This window comes from Pelodiscus sinensis, chromosome 3 (assembly GCF_049634645.1).
Source record: "Pelodiscus sinensis isolate JC-2024 chromosome 3, ASM4963464v1, whole genome shotgun sequence".
NCBI classification, from domain to species: domain Eukaryota; kingdom Metazoa; phylum Chordata; order Testudines; family Trionychidae; genus Pelodiscus; species Pelodiscus sinensis.
In genome coordinates, this window is record NC_134713.1 from 186,537,094 (window position 1) to 186,563,282 (window position 26,189).

The 26,189-nt window shown below is 40.5% G+C and overlaps 1 protein-coding gene and 1 long non-coding RNA gene across 7 annotated transcripts in view; one reads left to right on the top strand and one right to left on the bottom strand.

Annotated features, from left to right (window-relative positions):
* Positions 1 to 12,755, top strand: part of LOC112544377 (uncharacterized) — a 42,427-nt gene extending 29,672 nt beyond the window's left edge. Inside the window, exon 3 of the long non-coding RNA XR_012903030.1 lies at positions 12,621 to 12,755. This is a non-coding gene — a long non-coding RNA (uncharacterized LOC112544377). The remainder of the gene's footprint in view (positions 1 to 12,620) is intronic.
* The window catches only part of MACROD2 (mono-ADP ribosylhydrolase 2), a 1,395,588-nt gene that overhangs the window by 70,372 nt on the left and 1,299,027 nt on the right, over positions 1 to 26,189 (bottom strand). For 4 of the 6 annotated variants that reach the window (XM_075925640.1, XM_075925639.1, XM_075925638.1 and 1 more), the window contains 2 exons: positions 16,284 to 16,346; positions 12,682 to 12,750 (listed from right to left, as the gene is read on the bottom strand). In XM_075925640.1, coding sequence (XP_075781755.1) covers positions 12,682 to 12,750; positions 16,284 to 16,346 — 132 coding nt within the window. The remainder of the gene's footprint in view (positions 1 to 12,681; positions 12,751 to 16,283; positions 16,347 to 26,189) is intronic. The other 2 variants (XM_075925642.1, XM_075925641.1) reach the window with 1 other exon arrangement.

A 26,189-nucleotide genomic window follows, 5' to 3' on the forward strand; every position in this document is an offset into this window, starting at 1 on the left:
TTTAGACAGTATATGGAGCGCTCTCTAGACCACAACTTGCTTTCTTCCCTCAGCACTCCCTTCTTGCTGATATTGTCCTCCCAACCTTACATTAAGAATTCCAGGCAAATAACTCCAAACAACTCAGTGTTACAACATTAAACACAGGAGTGATGCTACGGCACAGCGCTGAAGCAGAATGTCATGTTAAAACACCATGAACCCATGACAGACCACAGCCACCTAAACATCAGAAGAGTTGAAAATCATAAGCAAATTGAGTAATTAAAAGATTATTTTTTATTTGTGGTTCAATTGTTGTTGTTGTTTTTAGTATTACAGAAAGCAAGAAAAGAGAGTGTCCTGCAAGCTGCACAAACTTGCCTATCCATGTTATGGTCCTTCGGCACATTTTTGTCCTGCTGTAGGAGAGTCTGAACAATCTGGCAGTGACCCAGCAATGCACTTATGCCTCTGCGTCACTATAATCACAGGAACACACACACGCGCGCGCACGCTGAAATCTATGGGACTATTCATACTGTTAGAGTTAAGCAGGTGCTTTAGTGCTTTGCTGGATCGAAGCCAGAATGCTTCGCTCCTGGCAGGATTGGGCCTCTTGTCATCTCTCCCCTTCTTTAACTCCGAGTCCTTCTGTTTGCTCTTCCAGCTTTGCTTTGTTTTATTGCACAATCCTTTCCTTTAGATACAGAGGCCTGCAAATATATACACACCCCGTAGGAGTGCAAAGGACTCTTAACGGGGCAGCCAAGTGTCCTTTGTGCCCACTCTCGGTGAGATCCGTTTAAATTGCCAGAGAAGTGAGAAGGAACCTTACTGTAAATACAAATCAGGCCCTCAGTCTTCATTTCAAAATCAAACCGCGAGCAGAAATTTCCAATAGTGATTAACTCAGGATCTGCAACCACAACATTTAATTAAAAAAAAGCCCAGTAAGCTAAACTAGAGTCAAATATAGCTCTCCGTTATGGCTTTTTTTTTTTTTGGTTTGGTTGAGGGTTGTTTTTTTTTTTTCTTAAAGACTGAGTGGCTTTGTGGTATTTTGAACAGCAGCAATGTGATTCTCTCTCTCTTTGAATATAGCCAGTCCTTGTCTCACTTGTGCTAATGAGAATGGTTTTGATATCAATCTTGTATTACATTAGTGGCTGCACCTAATACCTGATACCTCACAACCATGAATTGTGAGGTTCAGACGTATAGTTCATGGATGTGAATAAACCGTATGTATACACTGCTTATTTGTAAGGGTGAGTCTACACTGCAGAGTTTTTCGGGAAAAATGGCTGTTTTCTTGGAAAAACAATATTTACATCCACACTGCCATTGAGTTCTTTTGACAGAAAGTCGAAAGAACGGAGGGGTTTTTCCAATGGCAGTAAACCTCATTTTACGAGGAAGAAGATGTTTTACGAAAAAGTTTTTCGAAAAAAGAGTGTGTGGACGCAGATGAAGGAGTTCTTTTGAAAGAAGAGGCCTCCAGGAAATAACACAGGTGCCTTGGTGGCCACTCCATCCAGACTAATCACAACTTAAATGCGAGATAGTGTCCAATAAATGTGGACGCTGTTTTTCGAAAAAGCGCATCGCTTTTTCATTGTGCTTTTGCTGCGTGGACGCTCTCTTTCGAAATAAGCTTTTCCAGAAGATCTCTTCCAGAAAAGTTTCTTCCAAAACAAGCTTGCAGTCTAGACGTAGCCTGAGATACAGCCTTGCCCTTAGGGGAGGTATGTGGATTGTGATAAACTATCTCCATTGCTATTAGAGGGGTTGTCATGTTAGTTGTATCTGTATCTCCACTCTTCTTACTTTAAATAGGCATACATTACTTTATGTAAGGCAACATTGCTCAAACATAAAATTTGCAAACATTCAGGAAGAGGGGGATTGGTAAGATCTGAATGTTAAGTGGTTTTAATGATCTTTTAAGATTAATTTCTCCAGCAATTCACTACATGGCTTATTTACTTGTCATTTCTAATGTGCAAAACATCTGGTTCTTGCATACACCCTGGATAAATCACTATGCTTCTGAAGACTAACGAGGGACAAAGCAGAGTGCTATGAATGAAAAAGGTTCACTGCATTTTATTTTTAAGTGCGACCCTGCGAAAAATGACTAGAATGTTTCTAGAGTGAAAGAAATCAAGCAGGCATCCAAAATTACAGGTAATGGTGTGCATGGAAGTTGACGCATGATTAGGGTATTCTTGTGCCTCATAAATTGTGAAAAATGTGTTAAAATGGAATACTATAAATGGTGATTTATGGGAATTTAGGGAGATATTCTTGAGCTTTGACTTTAAAATGTTATTTTTATATCTGCCAAGATTCCATTTTAATCTATCCTTATGGAGCCTAATCATTCTCAAAGTGGAATGGAGGGAATTCTCCTCTAACAACTTAGGAAGCTTCCAAGAGGAGAGACCGTTTCCTACCCGCAACAGAATCAGAGTGCGCAGACCAAAAATCAATGATTTAGTCTGTGGTAGCAGCGAGAGGCTCCATTAGGGACCACAGTACCAATGTGCTAGATGCACACTTCTAGGCACTGTACAAAAATGTGAGATGGTTCCCTGCCCTGAAGAGTTTGCAACATTATTAAAACAAGATGCAACAAAAGAGATGAACAGATGGAATGGGAAAGGGAGGCCAATGGAATTGATATGATTACTGCTGGATGGTTTCCAGTCAGTGAATACTTAAAAAAAATTAATATATATATAAATAAATAAATTAAATTAAATAGATAAATGCTGGAAACTCCAAACACCCATGCTAGTGATTGGTACCAGGCCTAATGGGTATAGTAGCCATTAGTTCAGTAAAAGGGCCTAGTGACCATGCTAGCAATTAGCACAGAAATGGGCAACCTAGCCTAGTGAGTAGGCTGCATCAGTGGCCCTCGTTCATGTCAGTGGGCTGCAAGATTGTTGTAACCATGACGGTTTCCTGGGATAAAGTAGTTATGCTAACTACACTTGCATATCAAGAATTTGTGGGATGTGCTGAGGGAACGCTAGCAGCACTTGGACTGGAAGTAAAGGGAGTGCATGGCTCTTACAATCCACATTGTGTGCAAGCAGCATGCTCCTCACTTCACATGCCCTTGGTTTACATGCATGTCACTTTAGTAACACCGGTAGGAAAAAAAATATGCAGAAGAAAACCAGTGGAATCTGGCAACCCTGCACAAGGGCTGTTCATTCCCTCTGGGGCTCTTGGCATCGGCCACAATTGGAAGACAGGATACTGTGCTAGATGGACATTTATTCTCACCCAGTAATAGGTAATGGAGGCTGATAACACTAGCAGGTTACATATTTGCTGTGACATAATTTGATAGAGGAGCAGAGAGCGAAGGAGGAGCTGAAATGTGAAATGGCCATAAAAGATAAGGCCAAGAAGCCTGCACCTTTTGCAGAGAAGGGACACAGAGAGGGTGGAATGTCATGGTCAGATTGGGCAGGGAGATTATCTAGGCAGCACGTTTTACATGGAGCAAAGATTGGTACCAAGAAAGACAGATAAGATGAGGTTGAAGTAATCACAATGAATGAAGACCCAGATGAGAGTTTTAGCTATGTGGACAGAAAAGAAAAAACAAATCTTTATGGAGGATAAAGTAACAGGATCTGGAAATTGTCAGGACTTACTTTGTTGAGAAAAGGCAGATTTAAAGATAGAGTAAATACTTACATTTAAAGCTCAACTAAATTACATATGTTAATTAATTTTAAAAATAAAATATCAATTAACCTATTTCCAGCTGTATTTTTAGAAATGATATGTGAGAGAGGCAGGCTGGTGATGGCAAGGGGTCAAAACTGGTGTGCAATAGCCAATCTGGATTCCTAAACATCTTTAGACATATCAAAGAAAAAATAAGATCATTGCAGCTGTATCACATGGTTACAGGTGTAATTGAGGCTGCTGAAGTTTTTCCATCTAAAACGATTTTTTTCCTCTCATACACCTGAGAACATTCCAGGCCTGGTCATAGCCCAGGGGTAAAATTGAGAGAGAGAAAACAATAGTAGCTACTGGGTTCTCTGCCCTTTTGAAAATCAGGTCACACATTTAGATACCCAAATATGGATTTAGGACCCTAACATTAGGCACTTCATTTTTTAAAACCTTGGCTTTTGATTCAGGGGATTTTCATCCACTTATTGACACGCAATTTATACCAGCTTACACAATGGCCCCTGAATTCAACCATTATATTTTTAGAGGCTTGTGTATCCTGGATTTATTCTTGACTCTTGAGGACATCAGGAACCTTCCCACGGGAAAAACTACAATTGGCCAAACAAGACTTTTAAGACCCATGAGCATTTACATAGCCCTTGGCTGCTTACAGTTTTCCTTATTATACAAATTGAATTTGTTAGAATCACAAAGCTGGAAAGGCCTTGTAAAGTCGAGTCCAGACATCTTCCTGCAGCAGGACTAAATGAACCTAGACAATCTCTGACAGGTGTTTGTCCAACCTGTTTTTAAAAACCCCAATAATGAGGTTCCACAATTTCCTTTGAATACTCATTCCAGAGCTTAAATACCTTTAGAATTAGAACAGATCTAACCTACAGCTCCCTTGTTGCAGGTTAAGCCCATTAATCCTTGTCCTGCCTTGAGTGAACACAGAAAACAATGACTCGAAGTCCTCTTTATAACAGCCGTGAAGATATTTGAAGACAATTATCAGGTTTCCTTTCAGGCTTCTTTTCTAAAGACTACACACTCCCAGTTTTTCTAACTTTTCCTCACAAGTCATGCCTTTCAGTTCTTAAATCTTTTTTGTTGCTCTTCTCTGGATTCTCTCCATTTTTGCCACATTTTTCCAGAAATATGGCACCCAGAATGGGACGCTGTTCTCTGACTGAGACCTCACTTGTGCTGATTAGAGCAGTACAGTTACCCCCAGTGTGTAATACAGGACATTTCTGTTAATGCACCGCAAACCATATCCCTAATTCCTATATTACAGAGAAAAAACATCCTCTGGCTAGCTGACATTTTAACTGAAATTCAATGAATGCAGAAAAATAGCAACATTCTTTTGTGAGGTTTATGGTTCCCAAAGGATCACAGACTTCAATGAACACCTGGAAGTATGGTAACTGATATTTTATTTTTAAAATTAATTAACATAGGATTTAATTTAGTTGACCTTCAAATATAAATTAAATTTGTATTTACATGCTAATTAATTAATATTGGCACAGTATGTACAGACACTCTGATAGGGTTACATAATGCAAAGGCGACAAGGAGTCCTGTAGCACCTTATAGACTAACAGATGCATTGGAGCATAAGCTTTCGAGGCCTAAGGCATCATTTTCATTTTTGATGCAACACCAAATCACTGTTAAATCAGGGCACAGAGGACTCGATGGGGCAGGTGATTGGTAATGGGATGAAGAACCTCTCCCCTCAAAGTTAGAGATTAAAAACTAGCATAAGTCAAATAGTGGAGGAAAATCTTTATTACATGATGGCTGTTTAATGATCTATTTATAATGAGTTGATAGTTCTGAATGGGCAGGCATAACAGAACCATATGTTGCCTGTCTTATATGTATTTTACCGCAGTATAAATACTAATCATTCAAATCACAGTGTTTTGTGTTTATAAATAAGCGTTTCTAAATTGAGACTTACTAAAAGAACCTACTGCAATGTGCATGTCAGTAATGAAGCGCTGCCAAAGGTTTTGCGTAGAGCTGCCACCCCACAAAGAACGAACTAATAGCTATGCATACAAAACTTCAAAGGCAAAACACTAACACTTCTTGCGGGAGGGAGGGCGTCATCTCTATTGGAAAGTGCTATTCAGTGAGAAAAGGCAATGTTCCTGACATCAGGATGATGTAAGTGGAGAGCTGGCACAGACTGCAGTAAGAGATACTTGCAGAGAACAATACCTAACATCCCTGTATCCTTGTGATAGGAAGAAATGCTGTTTAGCGCAACTAAATATCTAAAATTGAATATGTTTTGTCTTACTGCTGAGAAGAGGTGGGATACCAAGATGTATTTGTTTAAAGACAATAGGAAGAGTCTACATGGGGACCTTCCTGTCTGGAGAATGTTTCTCTTCCACCACATCTTCACTACCTGCGCTAGAGATCAAGCTTTTGGCATTCAGTTTAGCAGATCTAGTTAAGACCCACTCAACTGAATGTGGCATTTGCTCCTATTGGCCTCCCTCTGTGAAGACAATGCCAAGCACAGGTTAAGGTTAGCCGACTCCAGCTACGTGTTTTACATAGCTGGAATTACTTACCCTAACCCGAACTTCCAGGTCTAGTGTAGACCTGGCTTGAGTAACTGCTTTTCATCTGTATCTCTCTCAGGTGGGGAATGGAAGAGATTTTCTTTCAAAAAGACAAGGTAGTCTTACAGTAATCTATAACATTAAGAGCCTTCCAAAATATGCCCACTGAACTGTTCAGACATGCGAGCCCTATCTAAAAAATTGTAATTTCTGTTTCTCTCTTTTCTGTAAAATCACTAATAAAAATTGACAGAGAGGGCCCAAGTAAGAGGCTTTATTTATAACGTCTCAAAAACTGCCGCTGCTTTTGGGGACTAATTGGCATTGGCATCCATCCCAATTCAGGACAGAACACAAGGATGTGTTTCAAACCATGGAAGTCAGTGGACATAGCCTGTGCTCAAGTTAAGCAGCTGCTCAATTGCTGTCATGAATAAAGGTTGTGTTCTTAAAGTGAGGCGTGAATTGGCAGGGGAATTGAACAACTCCTTTTGCTTCTAGTGATGAGCCCTATAGAAAAGATTGCATTCATACTGGTACGGTAGTTAAAAAAACCTAGAGCATAGATTGCAACAAAGTTGACAGTCATTATCTGTCCAGGGCTACCAATATGGCACATTTCACAAGCATTAAGATTCATGTAACAATATATATTTACATATATTATTATTTCTCATTTTTCTGATTCCCATAGTGTGCTAATACTTTAGTAGAGAAAAGAGTATTGTTGTTCTATTATGGACTTGCTATCAACAAATCTAACATACTGAAAGATGCTTTTATATTTTCATAGAATGGGGACAGTAGACCTGCTAATCTCAGTAGTTTGTCAGTGGTCAAACTGTGCACATCTATTTCTTTGAAGCTGCATGGCTTGGAGCTTATTTGCCACATGCCTTCCTTCATTTTAATAAGGTGAAAAAACTGGAAAAATGCAATGTCTTAAAACAATTTACATTCATTGCAGTTAGCTGAAGATCAATTATAAAGTTTATTAAGTCCAGGATGTGGCTTTTTTTGGCTGTTGTTAGCTCAGTGGGCAAATCATGTGAAGGCTGTTTTTAGAAATGCTAGGATTTCATAGAGGTGCCATTTCCCCATCTGCTTATAAGTTTTCTGAAAGTTACTGTATTATTTTTAAATGGATTAAAATCAGTAAATATAGGATAATAGCTTGGGAGCTGGCAGAGTGGGTGTGTGTGTGCGTGCAGGAGTGAGGGCAGGGCATTGGGGATGTGGGTGCCAGTGCAGTGCAGGAGTCTGAGGTGTGTGTGAGAGTTGGTGGGTGAAAAGGGGCTCAGGATGGGAAGTCCCGTCTGGCATAGGCCTTTTCTCTTCCTCCAGCTCCCCCCCGCAAGCTGCCAGGGGCCTTTCTTTTCCCTCAAGCCCCCCACACCCGCTACCTCCAGGAGCCTTTTCTCTCTCTCAAGGTCCTCCTGCCTCCAGGGGCCCTTTTTCTCCCCCCTCCTCCGGAACTGTGGCCATGAGCCGGGAGTGAGGGGAAAGAGTTTGGGGCCAGGAGGGCTACTGACCCAGTGTGCTGGCAGGCAAGATGGCAGAGCCTCAGCTCAGCTGGCCACTCCCTTGGTGGTACAGCTGTTCTCATGCAGTGGACATGCTGCAGGATAACTCTCCAGACTGTGGCCTCGCTGCCCCCAGTGGCCATTCTCAGTATTGTATCTCTCTGAACAACTGCCTCTCTCTTTGCACGTTACGGAAAACCAAACCCTTTCCTGAGGCTTCTAGTTGTCCTGACACAACCAAACCCTGCCCTTGCATTAAGTTAGGAGAAGAGGAAGCTGCCTGCCAAATTGTGTGGTCCTCGCTCTTACCATTTAGACAGAGTTCTTGAACAAACAGACTTGCGGACAGACACACAGACAAACACAAACCTCTCAAATATAGATAGATAGATGAATCCAGGGTGAAAGTAAGTACCAGGACTTACCAATATTCAGCCTGGGCTGGCTGGGGTCATAGGCAAGTTGGGAGGATGCTCCAGGCCCCCGTAAGGAGTAGGGCTTCAGGCAGAAGGGGGAGGGGCTCTAGGGAGCCCTTCAGAGCTTTGCAGCTGCAACGGGGGCAGCTGGGAGCTCCGGGGCTCTGGCTGCTGCTGCTGCAGTAGTGACTGCCGGGAGCACTAGACCCTTTTAAATTGCTAGGCCCCAAAGCAGCTGCTCCTTTAGTCCCCCCCCCCCCCATTGGTGTCCTTGCAGATAGGGTCTGGTAGTGGTGTTAGACCTAACCAGCAGGACTGCCAATGGAGGGGGAGCAAAAGGGGCAGAGAATTTTAATGTCTCTGTGTACAGCCTCTTCTTCGCAGTACACCATACCAGCCTACTTTCACCTCTATATGAATCTGAAATGTGGAGTGTAAGAGCAAAATTAAAAGGCCTTGATTCTCGAAAGAGTTCAGGGATTGCGAGGGGGCAGAGATCTACTCGTTCCAAGCTAAGTTACAGGATTTTGATTCTATTAAAAAATGTGAACAGCAGCTCATCCTTCATTCTGTGTTTCTCCTGCAACTGCTGTTATCTCACAAATATCTCAAATGGCACAGAGCGCATCACTTCTTTTCCCCTAAGAGATGTCTGTGATATCTGTTGTAAGTGAAATGCAACCTACCCTGTGAGCACTGGTGTTCTCAGATAAGGGTAGAAGAACTGATTTGAATTTATTTCATTTTAGAATGCATTTATCTGCCAGTTCTAACTCTTACATATAGCTAGGACTGGCAGAAAGCAATTTTTACTTTTCCATAATTTGGACAGATAATCTTGATGTTCACTTAAAAAAAACCCCCAATAAGGAGTCCTGTTGCACCTGTAAGACTAACCCCTGGTCTACACTAGGCGATCTGTTTGAATTAAGATATGCAACTACAGCTACATTAATTGCGTAACTTAAGTCAAAGTATCTTAATTCGAATTTTGATGCCATCCACATTGCAGGAGGTCGACGGGAACGCACTCTTCCTTTGACTTCCCTTAATCCTCATAGGAGCAGGACTTCCAGCATCGACGGGAACACCCTCTCAGTTCGAATTAGACCCACTAATTTGAACCCTGGAAGATCAACTGTGGCTGCTTTGATTTTATCTGTAGTGTAGACATGGCCTAACAGATTTATTTGGGCATAAGCTTTCATGGGTAAAAACCCACTTTAGCGGATCTGTTAATCTTTAAGGTGAAATAGGATTCCTCATTGTTTTTGCACATACAGACTAACATGCCTACCCCTCTAAGACTTCAATTTTAGCCTCCCCGCCCTTTTATACAATAGAAAAATCATATCTATTTACGGTTTCACATTTGTGGGAAATTATGTGCGGATGTCAGATAATTATTTAACAGTAGACACTGAGATTCAAAAAGTTAAAGTTTTATCTTTAAAGTTAATACACAACATCATGCGTCAAAATACACAAAGTATACACCCTTAAATCAAAATGTAATACGTTTTCAAGCAGCATTTTTCTTATTTTGGCTTTCTGTACATTTTTATCATCACCAATGAATGGAATCTTTCATTGCTTTGTGTACATATTGTGAAATACAGATTTACTGACATGGGCCAATAAAAATCAGTTCCTTCCAAGCCTACCTATATTGTATGATTAATGGTTTGGAACCTTAATTATATTTTTAAATTCAATATATATATTTTTTAATTTGTGGCCATTTATTTTAGATCTTCCAAAGTTTTGACCCAATGCTCTCTCTGGTCAGGCATTTTCTTAGGAGTTTCCTTCTACTTCTTCTATCAGGGATGAACTTTGCCTCCCCTCCTTCTCCAGTGAAACTGGTACTGTGGTTGGCCACCAAAGAACAGGGGAGATCCAAACATGAATCATCAAGGTGATCCCCAGGCACCACTGGAGCATGGTTTCTCTATGAACTCTCTTTACAAACTCCCCATAGTAGTTCTCCTGATAGAAGAGGAAGGCATGTGCTTTATCAGCACTAACTGAATCAGGCTGGGACTGGTGAAGAACAATCTACAGAGAGAGTGAGAGGAATTTGCATTCCCCTTTGGTAGGAGGGACCATCTGAGCCCTAATATTTTTGGAATAATAGTCTTTAAAAACGTATGTGCTGTTCCTTCTCAGGTTGTACCAACGCTAAATTTCAGACGATAACTTACATACCTCTGTCACATATTTGAATCTTCCTGAAACAGTGTAATAGAAAATCCTACAATCCAAGAATAATCCCAAAGTACATATTGGTGCTGTATGAGATTTTTAAAGGCACATGTCCCCCCAAAATATACTATGGCCTTCACTTGCTTTGCTGGAGATCGATTTTCTGGTGTTCATTTTAGTGGGTCTAGTTAAAACCCTCTAAATTGAATGCTGAAGGTAGCTCTGATCAGCACCCATACTCCTCGCAGTCATGAGGAGCAAGGGAAGCTGGTGGTAGCATTTGCTCCCAGTGGCCTCCCTCCGTGCAGATGAAGCCAAGCTCTGCTTAAGGAATTTTATGTGGCTGTTATTACAGACCTTAACCAGACCTTCCAGGTCTAGTGTAGACCAGACCTATATTATAATACAATAACAAATGCCCCCGCTCCCTTTTAAAAAAAAATACACATGGGGCTTGATTTCCAGTGACTGTAATGACCCTTTAGACTATTCTGGCAGTCTCAGAGAGAGGGAAACTGGTTCCCTTAGAATACAGTCTGCACAAAGGGCTTCTGAGGTTGGTGTAGTGTTGGCATTAAGAATTCTACACAGGCAGCAGGGGTAGGGAGACAGTAGGGGTGTGACCAGTCTGCACAGCAATGTAACTGTGCTTCCCAAAGGCCATGGAACCAGAGCACGGGAGCCTTTTAACTTACATCATGAACCAGGCAGGCTCTGCATTACCCCACAAAATGAAGAATGAAAAGGTGGCTTTAAGATATCTTTGCTCCACTCTGTCCAACCCATGGATGGAGTAACTAGGACTCTGGACCTTGGAATCTTGTGTGTGAAATGCCACAGTCTTGTAATACATTCTTTGCATGATTTTAAGCACAATTTCTTAACTTTAATTACCCTATCAGCATGAAGCAGATAAACTAATTTTTCTGTTCATATTGTCCTTAGTAAGAAAATCTGTTCCCTATTCCCAGACAAGAGTATATTAACCCTATGGATAAAGTTAGAAGAATGGTTACACACAAAGATGATGGGTACTTCGAAGGTTAATCAATCACCAACCATGCTTAGAATGAACTCTAACTATTTCTGACTGCTGTTAGCCTTGCTGTGACCTTAATCAATAAGGATTTCAGTGACAAATACAGTATTCTGGCCAGTTTTTTTTTAAAACTAAACAGTTTTTCTATCAGCCACTTGAAAGAACGAGTTAAATCAACCTAAACTGAGCTTTGAACCCATAATTGGGAAAAGACAGTGGACTCCTTAATATGCTATTTTGCAACAACAAAGTGAGATTTCACACCCACTTCCTCACACCTTCCTAAAAAAAGAAAGGGTAAAACGGTAGCATTGAATTAAACATTAACTCTTAAAATAAATAACATAATTATTAACATCCATTAACTTATCTCAGCAAAATGCATTAACATTTTTCTGTTAGTCTTACTTGAAGGCTGTATTGATGGACTATATTATAGATAAGATAACTCCTGTTTTGAATTTCTAGCAGCAAAGATTTTATAAATCATCATGGGGTTTTTTTTTGTTTGTTTGTTTGTTTTTTTACACACATACCAAAAAGAATTCTAAGACAATGGAGACTAGATGGTGTGATGCCTTAAAAAGGATCAAGAACAGTATGTTTCTGTATTGGTTTGCTATCTGTAAACCGAACAACAAAACAGGAGAACCCCCGCTTGAAGCATTAAATAACCGCCCTGCCTTGTTTCCTAAACTCTTTGTCATTTGGCCCCGTGACACTTCTAACTATTTATCACACTCAAAATGATTTGAGTGTCCAGCATAATCTGCACAAGATAAACATTATTCCCTCTCTCCTTTATGACTTCATCTCCTATGGCCTCCCCATGACGTGTTTATAAATTACTGTTTTTTATCTTTTTTCCATCAGGACAGAGCTAATTAAGGCCTTGCTACTTCAAAGATTTATTCATTCACTTAGCTTTACACACAAGCCATCCTACTGAGATCAGATTTGGGGCCTATATCTGGTATTTCAAGCATGGTACACCTTTGTATTAACTCCATAATGCTGAAACCTAAGATTTCGTGGCGCCTCTCACACCGGCACAATAGCTGGTGCCATGTGTTGCATGAGAAAATCATTTAAAAATAAAAATCTAAGTTTGTCACTGATTTCTGATTTTCTAAAGTCTCTGTTTGGCTTTTTGCAGATGTGGAGGAAAATATGGCCATGTGAATCTTTGGATTGAACAGTTTGAGATAAAGCCGTACCTTTATCCTTGCACAGCTCTACCCCTTCTTCTGATGGTGGGCTGGGCACAGCTGTGGGTTTTGTCTCATCTGGAAAAACAGGGGAAGCAAAAGAGAAAATGTGGTTATTTATTAGATAACAGGGTGGGTGGCTGGTATACCAAATGCATTTGGAGACTTTGTAGCTAGAAGAGGAGTCAGTGCATTTGGGTTCTATTTCCTTGTTTGTCACGGGCTTCTATTGACATGATGCTGTTTCCACCTACGGCCATGATAAACATCAGTGGTCCTGGATTAAGTCCTACATTTCCACTCTCCTCTCTTCTCTGTAAGACATGGATAATAATAATACCTACCTACCTCATGGGTGAATTGTACCGTAAGATTTTCATTTGGCAAGCATTATAGGGGCTTGATCATGCAAGGACTCTGGATTCGGACCTGGGAGCACTTAAGCATAGGCATAATCCTTCTATAGGGAGAAGAGCATTTAAGTCTGTAATTTAAGCATGTGTTTGATTCCCATTGACTTCAATGGGACTTAAAAAGAGATGCTTATGTGCTTTTCTGATTTGGGGTGGGAGGGTGTCTAAGAGTTTTGGTAGTACCTTGAGGGATCAAGATGTTAATTTTGCAAAACATTAATATTATTTTTAATAAGAATCTAATTAGAGGATTCCCATGTAAAGAACTCATTTGAACAATGAAATGTAGCAACTACTAGAGCTGAGTGCAATTTGTGTCATTCATGGTGGCAATTAAAATTAGTTTATAAGGACAATGAATAGTAATTGGGTGAGGGAATAAGAATAAGCATGACTCAATATCCTGGTGGTCTGGGCACTCATCAGCAATTTGAGGGACACAAGTTCGTGTTCCTGCCTGCCTGACTAATTATGTATGAACAGCTGAACTGCTTCATTGGGATAGATTGGAAAAGACCAACATTCAAAGTGCTATGTCACTTTGTAGTCTTTAGCACAGTAGGTAGGCAATTCATACAGGATGCAGGAGATCCAAACACAATTCAACAGCCCAGTAGCTAGGACCGTATTCTGCAACACAAGAGATGTATGTTCAGCGAAGGAACTGAACCTGGGTCAGGAGGAATAACAGGTAGTTCAATTTAGGGCTTTAATTTGAACTACTGGGCCCCTGCCTCGTGTAGACGCGGGCAGTTAATCCGGACTTGTAAATTTCAAAAAATGGCGACAGGCCGGGAAGATGCAAATCAAGTGCGGGATATTTAAATCCCGGGCTTGATTTGCAATTTCGAATGCCTACATTAGCCTCTCTAGTTCAAACTAGGGGGCTAGTGTAGACATACCCCATGTTATTTATAATTACTAGAAACTTTTTGTGTGCAACTGACTATTTTTTCTACATTTCACAAACTATTTTAGCAACTGTGGATGAAAATCAGGTAATTTCATATGTATATTGCCAACGGATAGAAACAGAAGTTGTCTACAAGAAGTTCCGTGCATTATTTTGTCCCAGTGAGTAATGCTGAATCTAACAGCACCTCTATGATTTCATCATTCAGTCAGCATACTTCTATGCCAATAGCATAAATGACAGTAAAAAAAATGAACATCATGTTTCTGGTATAACAGTTTGTAGCATGGCCCCGTCAGAATGGCATTTCTGAAAGAAACAAGACATCCAAGCAAGCTACGTAAGAGTTTTAAAAGTAAGCATTTTCACAGGTGCTTCCCATGGGAAAGATGAAATGCAACTCATTGCAACTTATTTGTTTCATGAGTTAATAAACAAAGGAAACAGGCATCTCATCAGAGAAAGAAGCTAAAGTATCTGAATATCTAGTGGACCACTCAGGATATTTTTAGAAGGTAATTTATCTAGGTTAAGCAGAAACCTCTGGAGTTTGGACTGCTAGCAGCACAGTACTATTTCATGAAGTCGGAAGATGAATAGTGAACTAACAGCTCATCAGGCAAAGGTTATGCAGAATTTTCAAAGCATCTACATGCCGGTACTACAACTCACTACTACACAAAAGACCCTAATCCAGTGATCTCGTGACTTTTGCCCTTTGGCTGCTTAAGTCTATGAGCACTGCAGAGGTGAAGCCGTTAAATGTAGGAAAGGAAGTGAGGTGGGTGACTGGCTTTGTTCTAAGGCTCTTGTAGGATACAGTAGTCTGCAAAGAAGCTGCTTACCCAGGTGGATAAAAGGGGAGTCCAAAACTTAGGGAACTGGATCCAAAGCCCAGTGAAGTCACAGGGCATTTTTTCCATTGCCTTCAATAAGCTCTGGATCAGGCCCTTGAAGGATATGAGTTAGTGCATGTGTGTTTGTTATGGTAAGATTAAAGGAAGCAAGACTAGGGAAGAGAGATAAGTGGATGAAACCAGGTAAATTGCAAGCATCCAAGAATGGCCTCAGTTTAACAGAGAATGGAATAAAACTCAAGTAGAATGCAGAAGAGAAAAGGGAAAGCTTTTCACACACCGTGTTTCCTCTACTCCGAAAACAGCAAAGGGGGAAGAAGTTTATCACCACAACGCAAATTTCTTTCTTCACAAGGAACCGCAACAGTCACCAGACCAGATGGCTCAGTAATGTAGGCAGTCTATCTGGCAGCTTCACTCTATTGCATTTACTGACTGCCCCCACTCTGTCTTCTAAGTAATAATAAAAGCTTTCAGAGCTGATCAAAAAGTTCTAAGCGGAGATGTTTTGTGCTACCTGAATTCAGTCTGTGTATGCAACACAGTGTTTCAGTGTATTAGTGAGCTGGTATCAGTCAGACATAGAACAACATTAAAAATAAGAAAAAGCACTTTATTGTATAGAAGTGGGCTGGAAATCCAAAGAAATAAGGGTAGTTATAGCTGTTTTGATTTGTCACGTGTGTGTGTGTGTGTGTGTGTGTGTGTGTGTGTGTGTGTGTGTGTGTGTGTGTGTGTGTGTGAGAGAGAGAGAGAGAGAGAGAGAGAGAGAGAGAGAGAGAGAGAGAGGGATAAATGAGAAAAAACATAGGTAGGAATCCATTTGGAATAGAGTACCATTTTATTTTAAAATGTCCAAATTCATAAGTTGTAACATATTTATAAACCCACCCTTTGCAAATCTAGTACTTTATGAACTCTGACATTTACTTGCAGGTTTGAATTTTCACATTAGACTCTTTTCTGTTTGGATGTAAATCTTAATAATCCAATTTTCTGGGATCAGCAGAAAATTACTGGAAAAATAGATATTACAATCTAAAAGAACCCTTAAAACTTTGAAAGACCAGTTTTAGATCTCTCCCTCTTCACTCCAAACTTTTCTCATTATTTGTTCTTATATAGTGATACATTGATGTAAACATGCATGGAACATTATATTTTTCTACTTAGTGGATTAGCGAGATATATTCCAGTTTAAAGAGGGAATGTAGAGCTAGTAACTTAAACAGGAAAGTCTGCATTCCTGCACTGCAACGCTTTCATTCATAATGAATGGAACTGTGGTCTCCAAAGGGAGAAGTACACAAGCCCTGGGTTAATCTGGTGAAAACGTACAAACATTTTCAGTCAATAGCATTGACTAAGGTTATTGTTCACTAAGGTGCATAAAGCCTGGGAGAAAGTTTTAAAGAGCTCAGCACAAACCTGCTTCTTGGCTCCGGTTCTCAGTTTCTTCAGTACTTTGCTTCTCTTCTCTGCTATTATCATCTATCAAAAAACCCACACACAAATATTTATGAAGTATCTTTTTATTGGTAACAAGCAGCACTGAAATTAATTGTAACCCATGTAGCATAAACTGTTAATTTATGACAGAACCCTGTGATAAAACAGGGAGAGACGTATAGGTGGAGGGACACTGAAAAATTACAAACATAAATAGTTGCATTTAAAACACTCGCTTTTCAAGCCATCTGACAGATTAAAAGTTATATAGCGATAGACAGAATTATTCCATAACCCTGCAAACATCTACATATTCAGCCAAATTATTTTTGCTTATGCAACATCTACAGTGGATGTGCTTATTGGCTGATTGTGTTTTACTTGTTCTGTTAAAAGAACATTTTTTCCCCCGTCACATTTATATAAGAACGTTGAAGTACCCAAATCTTACACTTGAGCAGACGATTTTAATCAGTGCTAAGGCAGGCTGACTGTAGCTTTAATCAGTACTATGCAGGGTGACTATAGCTGGGAGAAATGTGTCAGGATTTTACTTTCAAATGTAAGGCCTTGAAGAGACTGAATGGGGAGATATCGAGGATATAGAGCATACATTAATGCACAAGCAAATGATTAAAAGGAAGAGAAGAGAAAAACAATAGGGAGAATGCAAAGATTTATTGCTCATTTAGGATTTTGCCTTTTTTTTTTTTTGCATTCACATTCAATCATTCAATCACTAATGACTTTCTGTGGTATCAATTCCCACCACCCCACCTACTTACTGAAGACAAATGCCAAACAATGAATTACCACAGGGAAAGGTATGAAACAGAGAGAGGCCAGCTCCTGGTTTTAGGAGTGATCTGATTAGGAATGAACTAGGCAATCTGTATTTTCCTCAGAGAACCCTATTTTAGATTTGTAATCATCCTAAAGATTACAACGTGACACACTGAGTCCAATGACATCAGGGTAGTTATTCTGACTCTTTTCCAGAGGGAGACAGAGTCAAAAATTAGTTATCACATTTATTGAGAAATTGCAGAAACTGGTTGGTGAGTATATACATAAACAGAAAAGAAATTAGTTTCCAGATGGTGGAAAAGGCCTCAAAATGATAAACATGAATCCAGCTGTCTCTTCCTGCTGTGATCTTTTCTCCTACTTGATTTTTCCTTTTATAACTTATATACCCTATTATTTTAGCACTCCCCATTTTGGGCATCTTATTTTCTTTTTATCATACTAGAGCTTGCTGTAGAGAATGGTAATAACAGAAATACATCTTGATTGATGCATTTAAAACAAAATAACCCTAAAAAATATTTTTCATATATAAATGCCATACAAGTCATAATAGCACACTTGATTTAGCTACCATCCATTTAGACTTTGTGTTATTGTACTTTGTTGGCAGCTATTACATCTTGGAGTCCAGTAGGTGGAACTAGTGTAGAAACATTTTCTTTCTAAGCCATAACTCAGAGTTACATTCTTAGCCGATCAGATTTACACAGTTTCTGAGACATTTGGAACCACATTCTTAACTGGTGTAAATCGAAGTAGCTGTACCAAATGCCATAGAACTACACTGATTTAGATCGGTGGAGAAACTAACCCATTAGTTGTTTTGTATCTTTCTGTGCTGATTTTAACTGGTCAAAAGAGATAGCTACTTTGCTAGTTGCCTTCATCCTGTAAAATTTCTTAGTACACTGGTGGGCTTCCGCCTGTAAAATCACATTACATGGATGACCAGAAGTATTTGATAGCATGGGCATTTTATTTATCACTCAGCTACAATATGTGGAGCAGACACCAATGGAAAGTTAACTGCACAAAAACTGCAACTTTTCTTTTAAATGTGGATTTTAGAATTTGCAAGGCTTGCAGGAAACAACTAATACGTTTGGGGAGAATCTTTGGTTTAGTGTAAGAGACAATTTCAGGGAGATGAAGTTGTTTAGTTCAGGCACTGTAACAGGAGACCTTATATTGAAGGTTTGTAGTAAAACCATATCGAAATGGATACCAATAAATTCTGAACAAGAGCATTGCATAGTTCAAATGCTTGTCTCTTTCACCAATAGAATTTAGACCAATTACAAATATTACCTCACTTAGCTGATCTCTTTGGGACCAACACAACAGCTACAGCAACATGTCAGCCAGTAAAATCTGTACAGTCATCATTTGCAGGTAATTACCAGTGATGTCTATATGGGAATATCAAAATATGACTAAGCAAAAAACAAAACTCTAAAGGTTGTGACTGTTTCATTCCTAACTGTGTACTGCATCATGATTCATTTTGAACAGTACAGGTTGAACCTCTCTAATCCAGCATTCTCTGGTCTGGCAACATCTGTGGTTCAGCATGATTTTAGTTAGTCAGATGTCCACTTATCACAGGTGTGGCCAAGTTTCCCATCGAAACTCTCAGTATTCTGTGCTGTTATTTATCTCAAATTTACCCCTAAATGTCTCCTAAGACCCAGTAAGCAGTGGAAGTGTTGGTCATGCTGCTAAACAATATTGACCTTCTGTGGTTCGGCAAATTCTCTGGTTTGGAACCGGTCAGATCTTAAGGGTGCCGGACTAGAGAGCTTCAGCCTGTACTTTTATATTCAGAAAAGCAGGCAGGTTGCAATGGTAACCTCTGTGATATTTGTTATTGAAAACGCTCAATAACTAAATTCCTGATGAATGGACAACACTTCTAGTCAACATTTGTTTCTATGTTCAGTAAAAGCAGGTCAAGTACAAATCGGACCTCTCTTGTCCGGCACCCTCAGGACCTCACCAGTCCCGAATGAGAGAATTTGCCGGACCAGAGGATGTCTCCTACTACTGGCTCCCCAGACCACCTTCCCTCCCTGCTGCTGGGCTTCCATGCTGCTGTGGCCCCAGCAGCCTGCACTGCCCTGGCCCCAGCCCCACTATCAGGGATGCTGGTTCCCAGGCTCTGGCCCCACTACTGGGGCTGCCGTGGCTGCTGTGTCTCCAGCTCCGGCCCAGCTAATGGGGCTACCATGGCTGCCACATTGCTGGCCCTGATACTGGGGATGCTGCAGCCCCTGCTATTCTACCTGGGCTCGGGCGCCAGTCCAAGCCCCAGCCCTGCCGGGCTCCGAACAACCAGCTCTCTTGCCACTGGAGCTCCCTCCCATATTCCTGCTGGACCACAGATGTTGCTAGATGAGGGAGGCCCAATCTGCACCAAGATGGCAATTATTTATTTTGCTAAAATCAGATTTAAAAACATCTTGTTGCCATGTTATTCAGTTTCTTATGAACTCAAATTCTGAGTAAATTCATATTAAAAAAGAAAGCTTTAAAAGAACCTCAGCTGACTCATCAGTATATTATACCAATGTTTACTGATTTCACTGGAGATACACTGGCTTGAAACTGGAATAATGTAGGGGGACAAACGTCACAAACATTAAAATCTTAGTGAATGCAAAGAAAATCAGAAATGTAAGTGAAACTCTAATTCTTTTTTCAAGCCAGAAAAGTGCAAGGGATTTTAAATAAAGTCTTTATTTCTTGCACTCCCCTCTTCCAGCACACACTCTGGATCATGTAGCTACAGAATGCAAATCCATCTGACACACAAAGAACAGTATTCTTAAAGGATGCTTTGGGCCTTCAGTGGCATGGGGCTTGTGTTTGCTTTACTAAGAGTGGGAGGATGGAAAAATTGAAGTCCTTTCCCTTGCCTCTTGAAGTAAAAGTTAGTAATTAAGGGTTTGTGCACACAAAACATTTAGCTGGAGCATGACTCTACTTTGCACTAATTATCCATGTAGCCTCTGCAGACACACCCTTCACATACTTGGATCTACACTGCTCTGAAACAGGCCTATGTGCACTAAGGAACTGTTAATGTGTGCCAGCAGGATCCACAGGGATACCAAATGCATGGCAGACTAACGTGGGGAAGATTCACACTCTAGCTGGCCACAAATAAAATGTCGGTGCAGACAATATCCAAGAGGGAGTGTTTCCTAAGTTAAATGCCATACAGACTGGCAGGCAGACCTGTCCATAGGAAAAAATCGGCCTCAAACTGTCCTCAATGGGAATGTTGATACTGTGCACGTCAGGGGTCCCAATTAAAGTTTAATGTAAAAAAATACCCTGTCTGCTCTTGAACAGGAACCTATCACACCTCAGAGTGTTAACTGAGAATTCTTAAGTAATCATCATACAATCAATACAAGAGCAGCGGGCAATGGCAGGCGGCATCTATTCTTGGGGTGCAGTGAAAAGCTCCAAAAGTGCCCAGGAGTTCCCTGGTGTGGAAGCCTTTCCCAGAGCCTTTCCCCATGTCAGAGAAAGGTTCCAGAAACAGGCCACTACGTTGCTACAAACAGCAGTATACATGTGAGAGTCACTGCTTGAGCTTGCAAAGAACTGTCGAGGGTTTAAGCATGTTCAACAGAAACAAGTGCAGAGTCCTGTCCTTGGGACAGAAGAATCCCAAGCAATGTTACAGGCTGGGGACTGACGGGCTAAGCAGCAGTTTGGCAGAAAAGAACCTGAGGATTACACCGGACAAGAAGCTAGATATGAGTCAACAAAGTGCCCTTGTAGCCAAGAAGGCTGACGGCATATTAGGGTACATTAGTAGGAGGATTGCCAGAAGATCTAGCGAAGTGATTATTCCCCTTTATTTGGCACTGATGAGGCCACATCTGGAGTAGTGTGTTCACTTCTGGTCCTCTCATTACAGAAAGGATGTGGACGCATTGGAGAAAGTTCAGCGGAAGGCAACAAAAATGATTTGGGGGCTGGAGTACATGACTTACCAGGAGAGGCTGAGGGATTTGGGCTTATTTAAATCTGCAGAAGAAAAGAATGAGAGGGGATTTGATAGCAGCCTTTAACTACCTGAAAGGGTGGGGGGGGGGGGAGGGGAGAGGATTCCAAAGAGGATGGAGAGAAGCTGTTCCCAATGGTGACAGATGACAGAACAAGGAGCAATGGTCTCAAGTTGCAATGGGGGAGGTCTCGGTTGGATATTAGGAAAAAATGATAGGAGGGTGGTGAAGCACTGAAATGGGTTATCTAGGGAGGGGGGCTTTTTAAGTCCCAGCTTGACAAAGCCCTGGATGGGATGATTTAGTTGGGGTTGGTCCTGCTTTGGGCAAGGAGCTGGACTCGATGACCTTCTGAGGTCTCATCCATTGCTATGATTCTATGTGGAGGGTTCCTATGCTTCAGGGTTCAAGTATGAAGAGCATGCTATTCGCCTAAGCCATTTCTCACAGTCTACCCTACAGTTCATACTCATCCTGCTGTAAATGTAGATGTAACGTTAGTGTGTGTCAACAGGGTCTACATGGACCATTTAGTTTGCATGACCCTCACTCCTTTGGTGCACACTGCCACACCATGTTAACAAGCTACTTTTGAAAATAAGATTTAGATGCTTTGAAATTGTTTATTGCTGGCCCACAGCGGGTCAAATTAAACACTGATGTAACCTCAATTACTTCAGGGCAGTTAGGACAGGGATGACATTGGCACCTTATATTTAATATCCCTGTCATTAAAAACACATGGCTAGTGAGAATCATTCTGTCATACAGGAAAGGGGAGGTAGAATAGTAAAGAAAAATACAATATGGAAATACTTTAAAAGCACTTAAAAACCTTTCCATTTGTTCAGCTCCCAGTTTTGATGGAGAATAGTAATTATCAAAAGGCACCTCATCAATAAAAGATGTCCACTGTGAGAAACTCATTAGAAATATGTTTAAAATGTTTGTCAAAAAATTAATATGTTAGAGACAAAGAGGCAAAAACATATTTTAATAGGGTAACAACTATCTCTTTCCCATATTTGTATGCTCTCTCTTGCTCTCTGTCTCGCTACCTTTCTCCGGGGCCTAATATATTTCCCATGAGTCATCCCTATGACACTATTAGTAATAAAATATATATTTTTCTTTAGATGGCCTCTAAGATATCTGCCATCCTTCTCCCTCCGTTACAGCAGCAGTTGGCAATTGTATTTCCTTTCGGTGACAACTGTCCTCAGAATATCTACTTTTCCATTATGCTGGTAATTGAGTAGCAATCTGTCACTCGATCCAAAGATGACAGAGAGTGGAGTGTGACATTTTGTGTTATTTTAGGCCAGTAAATGTAAATGGTTTTGAGCCACATCAAAAGACAAATGGGAACATCTGCTTCTTTCCCCCCACAGAATGGCAGGCAGTCATAAAACAGGAGTAAATGAGTTACAGTAGTGTAACATGGACAAAATAAGCACATCGGTCTCTAAAGTATAGACTTTTGGCAATCTGTTTTTGCTTCCCCTTGCCAAACTGGCTACTGATTGATAGGAGTTTACGCTCATCTCATTCATTTCTTTGATGACAGTCAGGAAATTCCAAAGAGGACACACACTTTCCTTTTATATCTGGTAGTAAGCAGATTAGCCATTGATTAATAACCAGGAAAAGTAAGAAACAATAACAAATTAAAATGAGAAAATATGAAAATCTGCAACTGTTTGCTCACTTTGTGCTAAAGAGAAATATTTAGTATGCAGGGTCATATGCCAGATATAGTAGCATCCCCAAAATGAAACAGCTGATACAATAATAAGCAGAAAGTCATATGAGAGAGAGATGAAACAAGAACTCTAGGAAAAACCAGGAGATAATCTTACAACTGGAGCATGAGAGAGTTTTTAGCATTTTCCATTTTCTCTGTAATTGCTCTCTGGAGAACAGATTGCTACACCATTTACTGTTCCAGTTCAAACAAAAATTAATTCAGGGACGTCCTCTCGTCTATGTTATGCTGGAGGTCAGACTAGATGATCACATTGGTCCATGATGACTTAAAAAAATCTATGAGTCAAAGGGGAGTCAGAATCTAACCCAAAAACATCAGCAGAAGAGCTAGAATATTTTTTTCCAGGGAAATACAAAATACTAAAAGGTTAAAATTGTACCACATCTTAAGGCACATCTATACTTACCAGAAGATCAATGCTCTGGAGGTCGATTTTCTGGCGTTTGATTTGGCAGGTCTAGTATAGACCTGTAAACTGAATGCTGAGGGCAGATCCTGCCAGCATCAGATACTCCTCCTTTTGCAAGGAGTAAAGGAAGCAGATGGGAGCATTTGCTCCCGTCGGCCTCCTGCAGAGTGGATACCACCAAGGTTCGGCGTAAGGTAAACTAACTGCAGCTATGCATTTTACACAGCTGGAGTTGCATACCTTAAGACAGCCTTCCTAGTCTCGAGTAGACCAAGCCACAGAATCAAAAGAACTGGATTCTGGTTGATCAGGGCTGGCTTTAACTCCACCCTCCAAAAAAGACAATAAATGCCTTGCAAAAGCAGTATTTGTAATGCACATGTTTTGGCAACAAACAGCCTGAGCAATGTTTCTTCTACACAATCAGTCCCTGCTTACAGTAGAAATAGAGTAGACTCCACTGCAGCTCTTTAGGAAGCTGTTGCAGTCGTTAAACACCCTGACTGTTCAATGGCATGGAGTGCTGTTGTCTCAGGGTGTTATCTTGCTTGTAATAGTCATGTGTGTCCATGTGGACATCTATGAACTCAGGGCCAAACCATATGATGCCCCTCTATAACTCCTGTCATGGAAGCCCTGGATAGATTTTCTCTCTCTAGGTTTTCCAGCATGGCTTGGGCATTTTCTAATCAGCACTCTGGCCCTCATTTGTTTGGAGAAGATGTATATGCAAAGTAAACCAGGATTTGCTCCATAAAGAAAACAGGATTATTATTAATCTTTTTAACACAACATAAATAATAATAACTATTATAAGGGTCTACCTGGGATAATGAAGGGAAATATACTCAAGATTAAATTAAAAACATAGTGCCGAGTCCTGCAAACACTTCAACCTATGCTTAATTCCCTTTTGACTTCAGCGGGACTGTTTACATGCCACAAGGTATGCCTAAATGTTTGGCTCAAGATCAGCACCTCAGGCAGCATTTCATTTCACAGTATCCCAGCAGCAAAAAGAGATCAAAATTACAACAGAAACCACACACGTGCAAACCCCACTATTACAGAGCTACAAACACATTCAAAGTCAAATCATTAGGGCGGTGGCCTGAGGTTACTGAGCATTTCCAATCTGCATTTTAATGTCTTTAATTAAATTATGATTTAGGTCAATTTTAATCACCACTTGTGTATAACTCTATGGGGTAAATTTTAACAGGGGTTAGGAAAGAATTAGCTCCAGTTATTGCTTAATGCAGTTATGAGACTTTTTCCCTGCTCACTGTACTAACAATTTACCTCAGTACAGAGCGAGACTTGAACATGCTGCTACCAGTTTGCTGTTCCTGCTAAGTACTGGCTAGGAGCACCTTGTTACTTTTTCATTTGCCTGTAGCATTTTAGTTGGGAAATGTAAGGTAGTGTGCAGAAGAAGGAGAAAATAGTAGTGCAAGAGGGCTATCTCAAAGGAAAACCCATCAATTATAAAGTAACACACTTTATATATTCAAAGCACTATGGACCGCAAAAATGAGAGAGAGAATGGGGCCTTGCCAGGACACTGAAGAGCGAAGGTAAAAAAAGTCAGGAATATTCCCATCCCTCCCTGTCCTATCCATACCCTTCAGTCATCCTGCCCCTCACTCTACATAGGTGATGCATGGGAGAGACATATGCCCCTGCACAACCTGTAAATTCTCTCCAACCAGTGATGCATCAGCTCTGTGTTTTGCTTTCTGGCTGCCAGGCTTGAGACAGCTAAAGCTTGTGGGTACCTAAGGATATCTACAATTCTGCAGGATTTTAGTTACAAATTTTGTATTGGCATCTGCATCCATATCCACAAAAATGAGCAGCGGCTATCCACCTCCGCACCCGCAGTGTGGAGGCACTCAACATTAGCAGATAATTTTGAGAATTGACACCTCACATTTTCCTCAGATGGATGATGGAAATAATAATACAAGTGTGTGCAAGTGTCCAGCCCACTTAATTAGCCTAATTAACACAGGTCCGACAATTGACAGGTACCTTTTCTACTGCTATCTAGATCTCTTGGTTTCTGTTGTTTCCACTCCTATTCATCTGATGAAGTGAGTTTTGCCCACAAAAGCTCATGATTCTACATGTTTTGGTTAGTCTCTAAGGTGCTTCAGGACCAATCATTTTTATTGTGAACAACGTCCTGCTTACAAGCAGGGCACAGCATGCATTTTTATTTTCAGAACCACAGCCAAATAAAGCCGCCAGTGACAGAGTGCGTGCAATTATGTGGGTGCAGAGGTGTCACAAGAAGGAGAGAAGGTGAGAGGAAGCAATGTAGGAGATTAGATATGTTAAAAACAACATAATCTGCTTAATTAAACACACACAGATAGACTCACATACACACACAGAGCAAAACCTTGTTCACTAAATGTACAAATTACTACTTTGTTGTGTTAAAATTTCATGAGCAGTGGGGCCAGTGCTGCCAGTCTGTACTGCCCTGAGTTTGAATAATCATGGTGGTTTATTGTTATTCACATAATGGATAGAAATGGGAAATGACTTCCTTGACAGATGAGTACCCCGGAGGTAACTTGGCATGTCATTGCATATAATTCTTCTTTGACAACATTACATTAGTCACTTTAGTGCCTCAGTGCTTTGCACCTTAAACCATCTCAATAGTGGGAAAATCTACTTAAAAATTATGTATAGTGAAAACAGCACTCTCAGCTGTTTACTTCATAACAGGTGTGTATAAAATTGTATACAAAACTCAGAGAGATATAGGAGGACTGATCAAATCTAACAACATAGATTAAAAGCCCATATTAGGCTTTGCACTGTAACTTCTGAATGATCCAGCAATTTAATGTAGTACTAGTAGT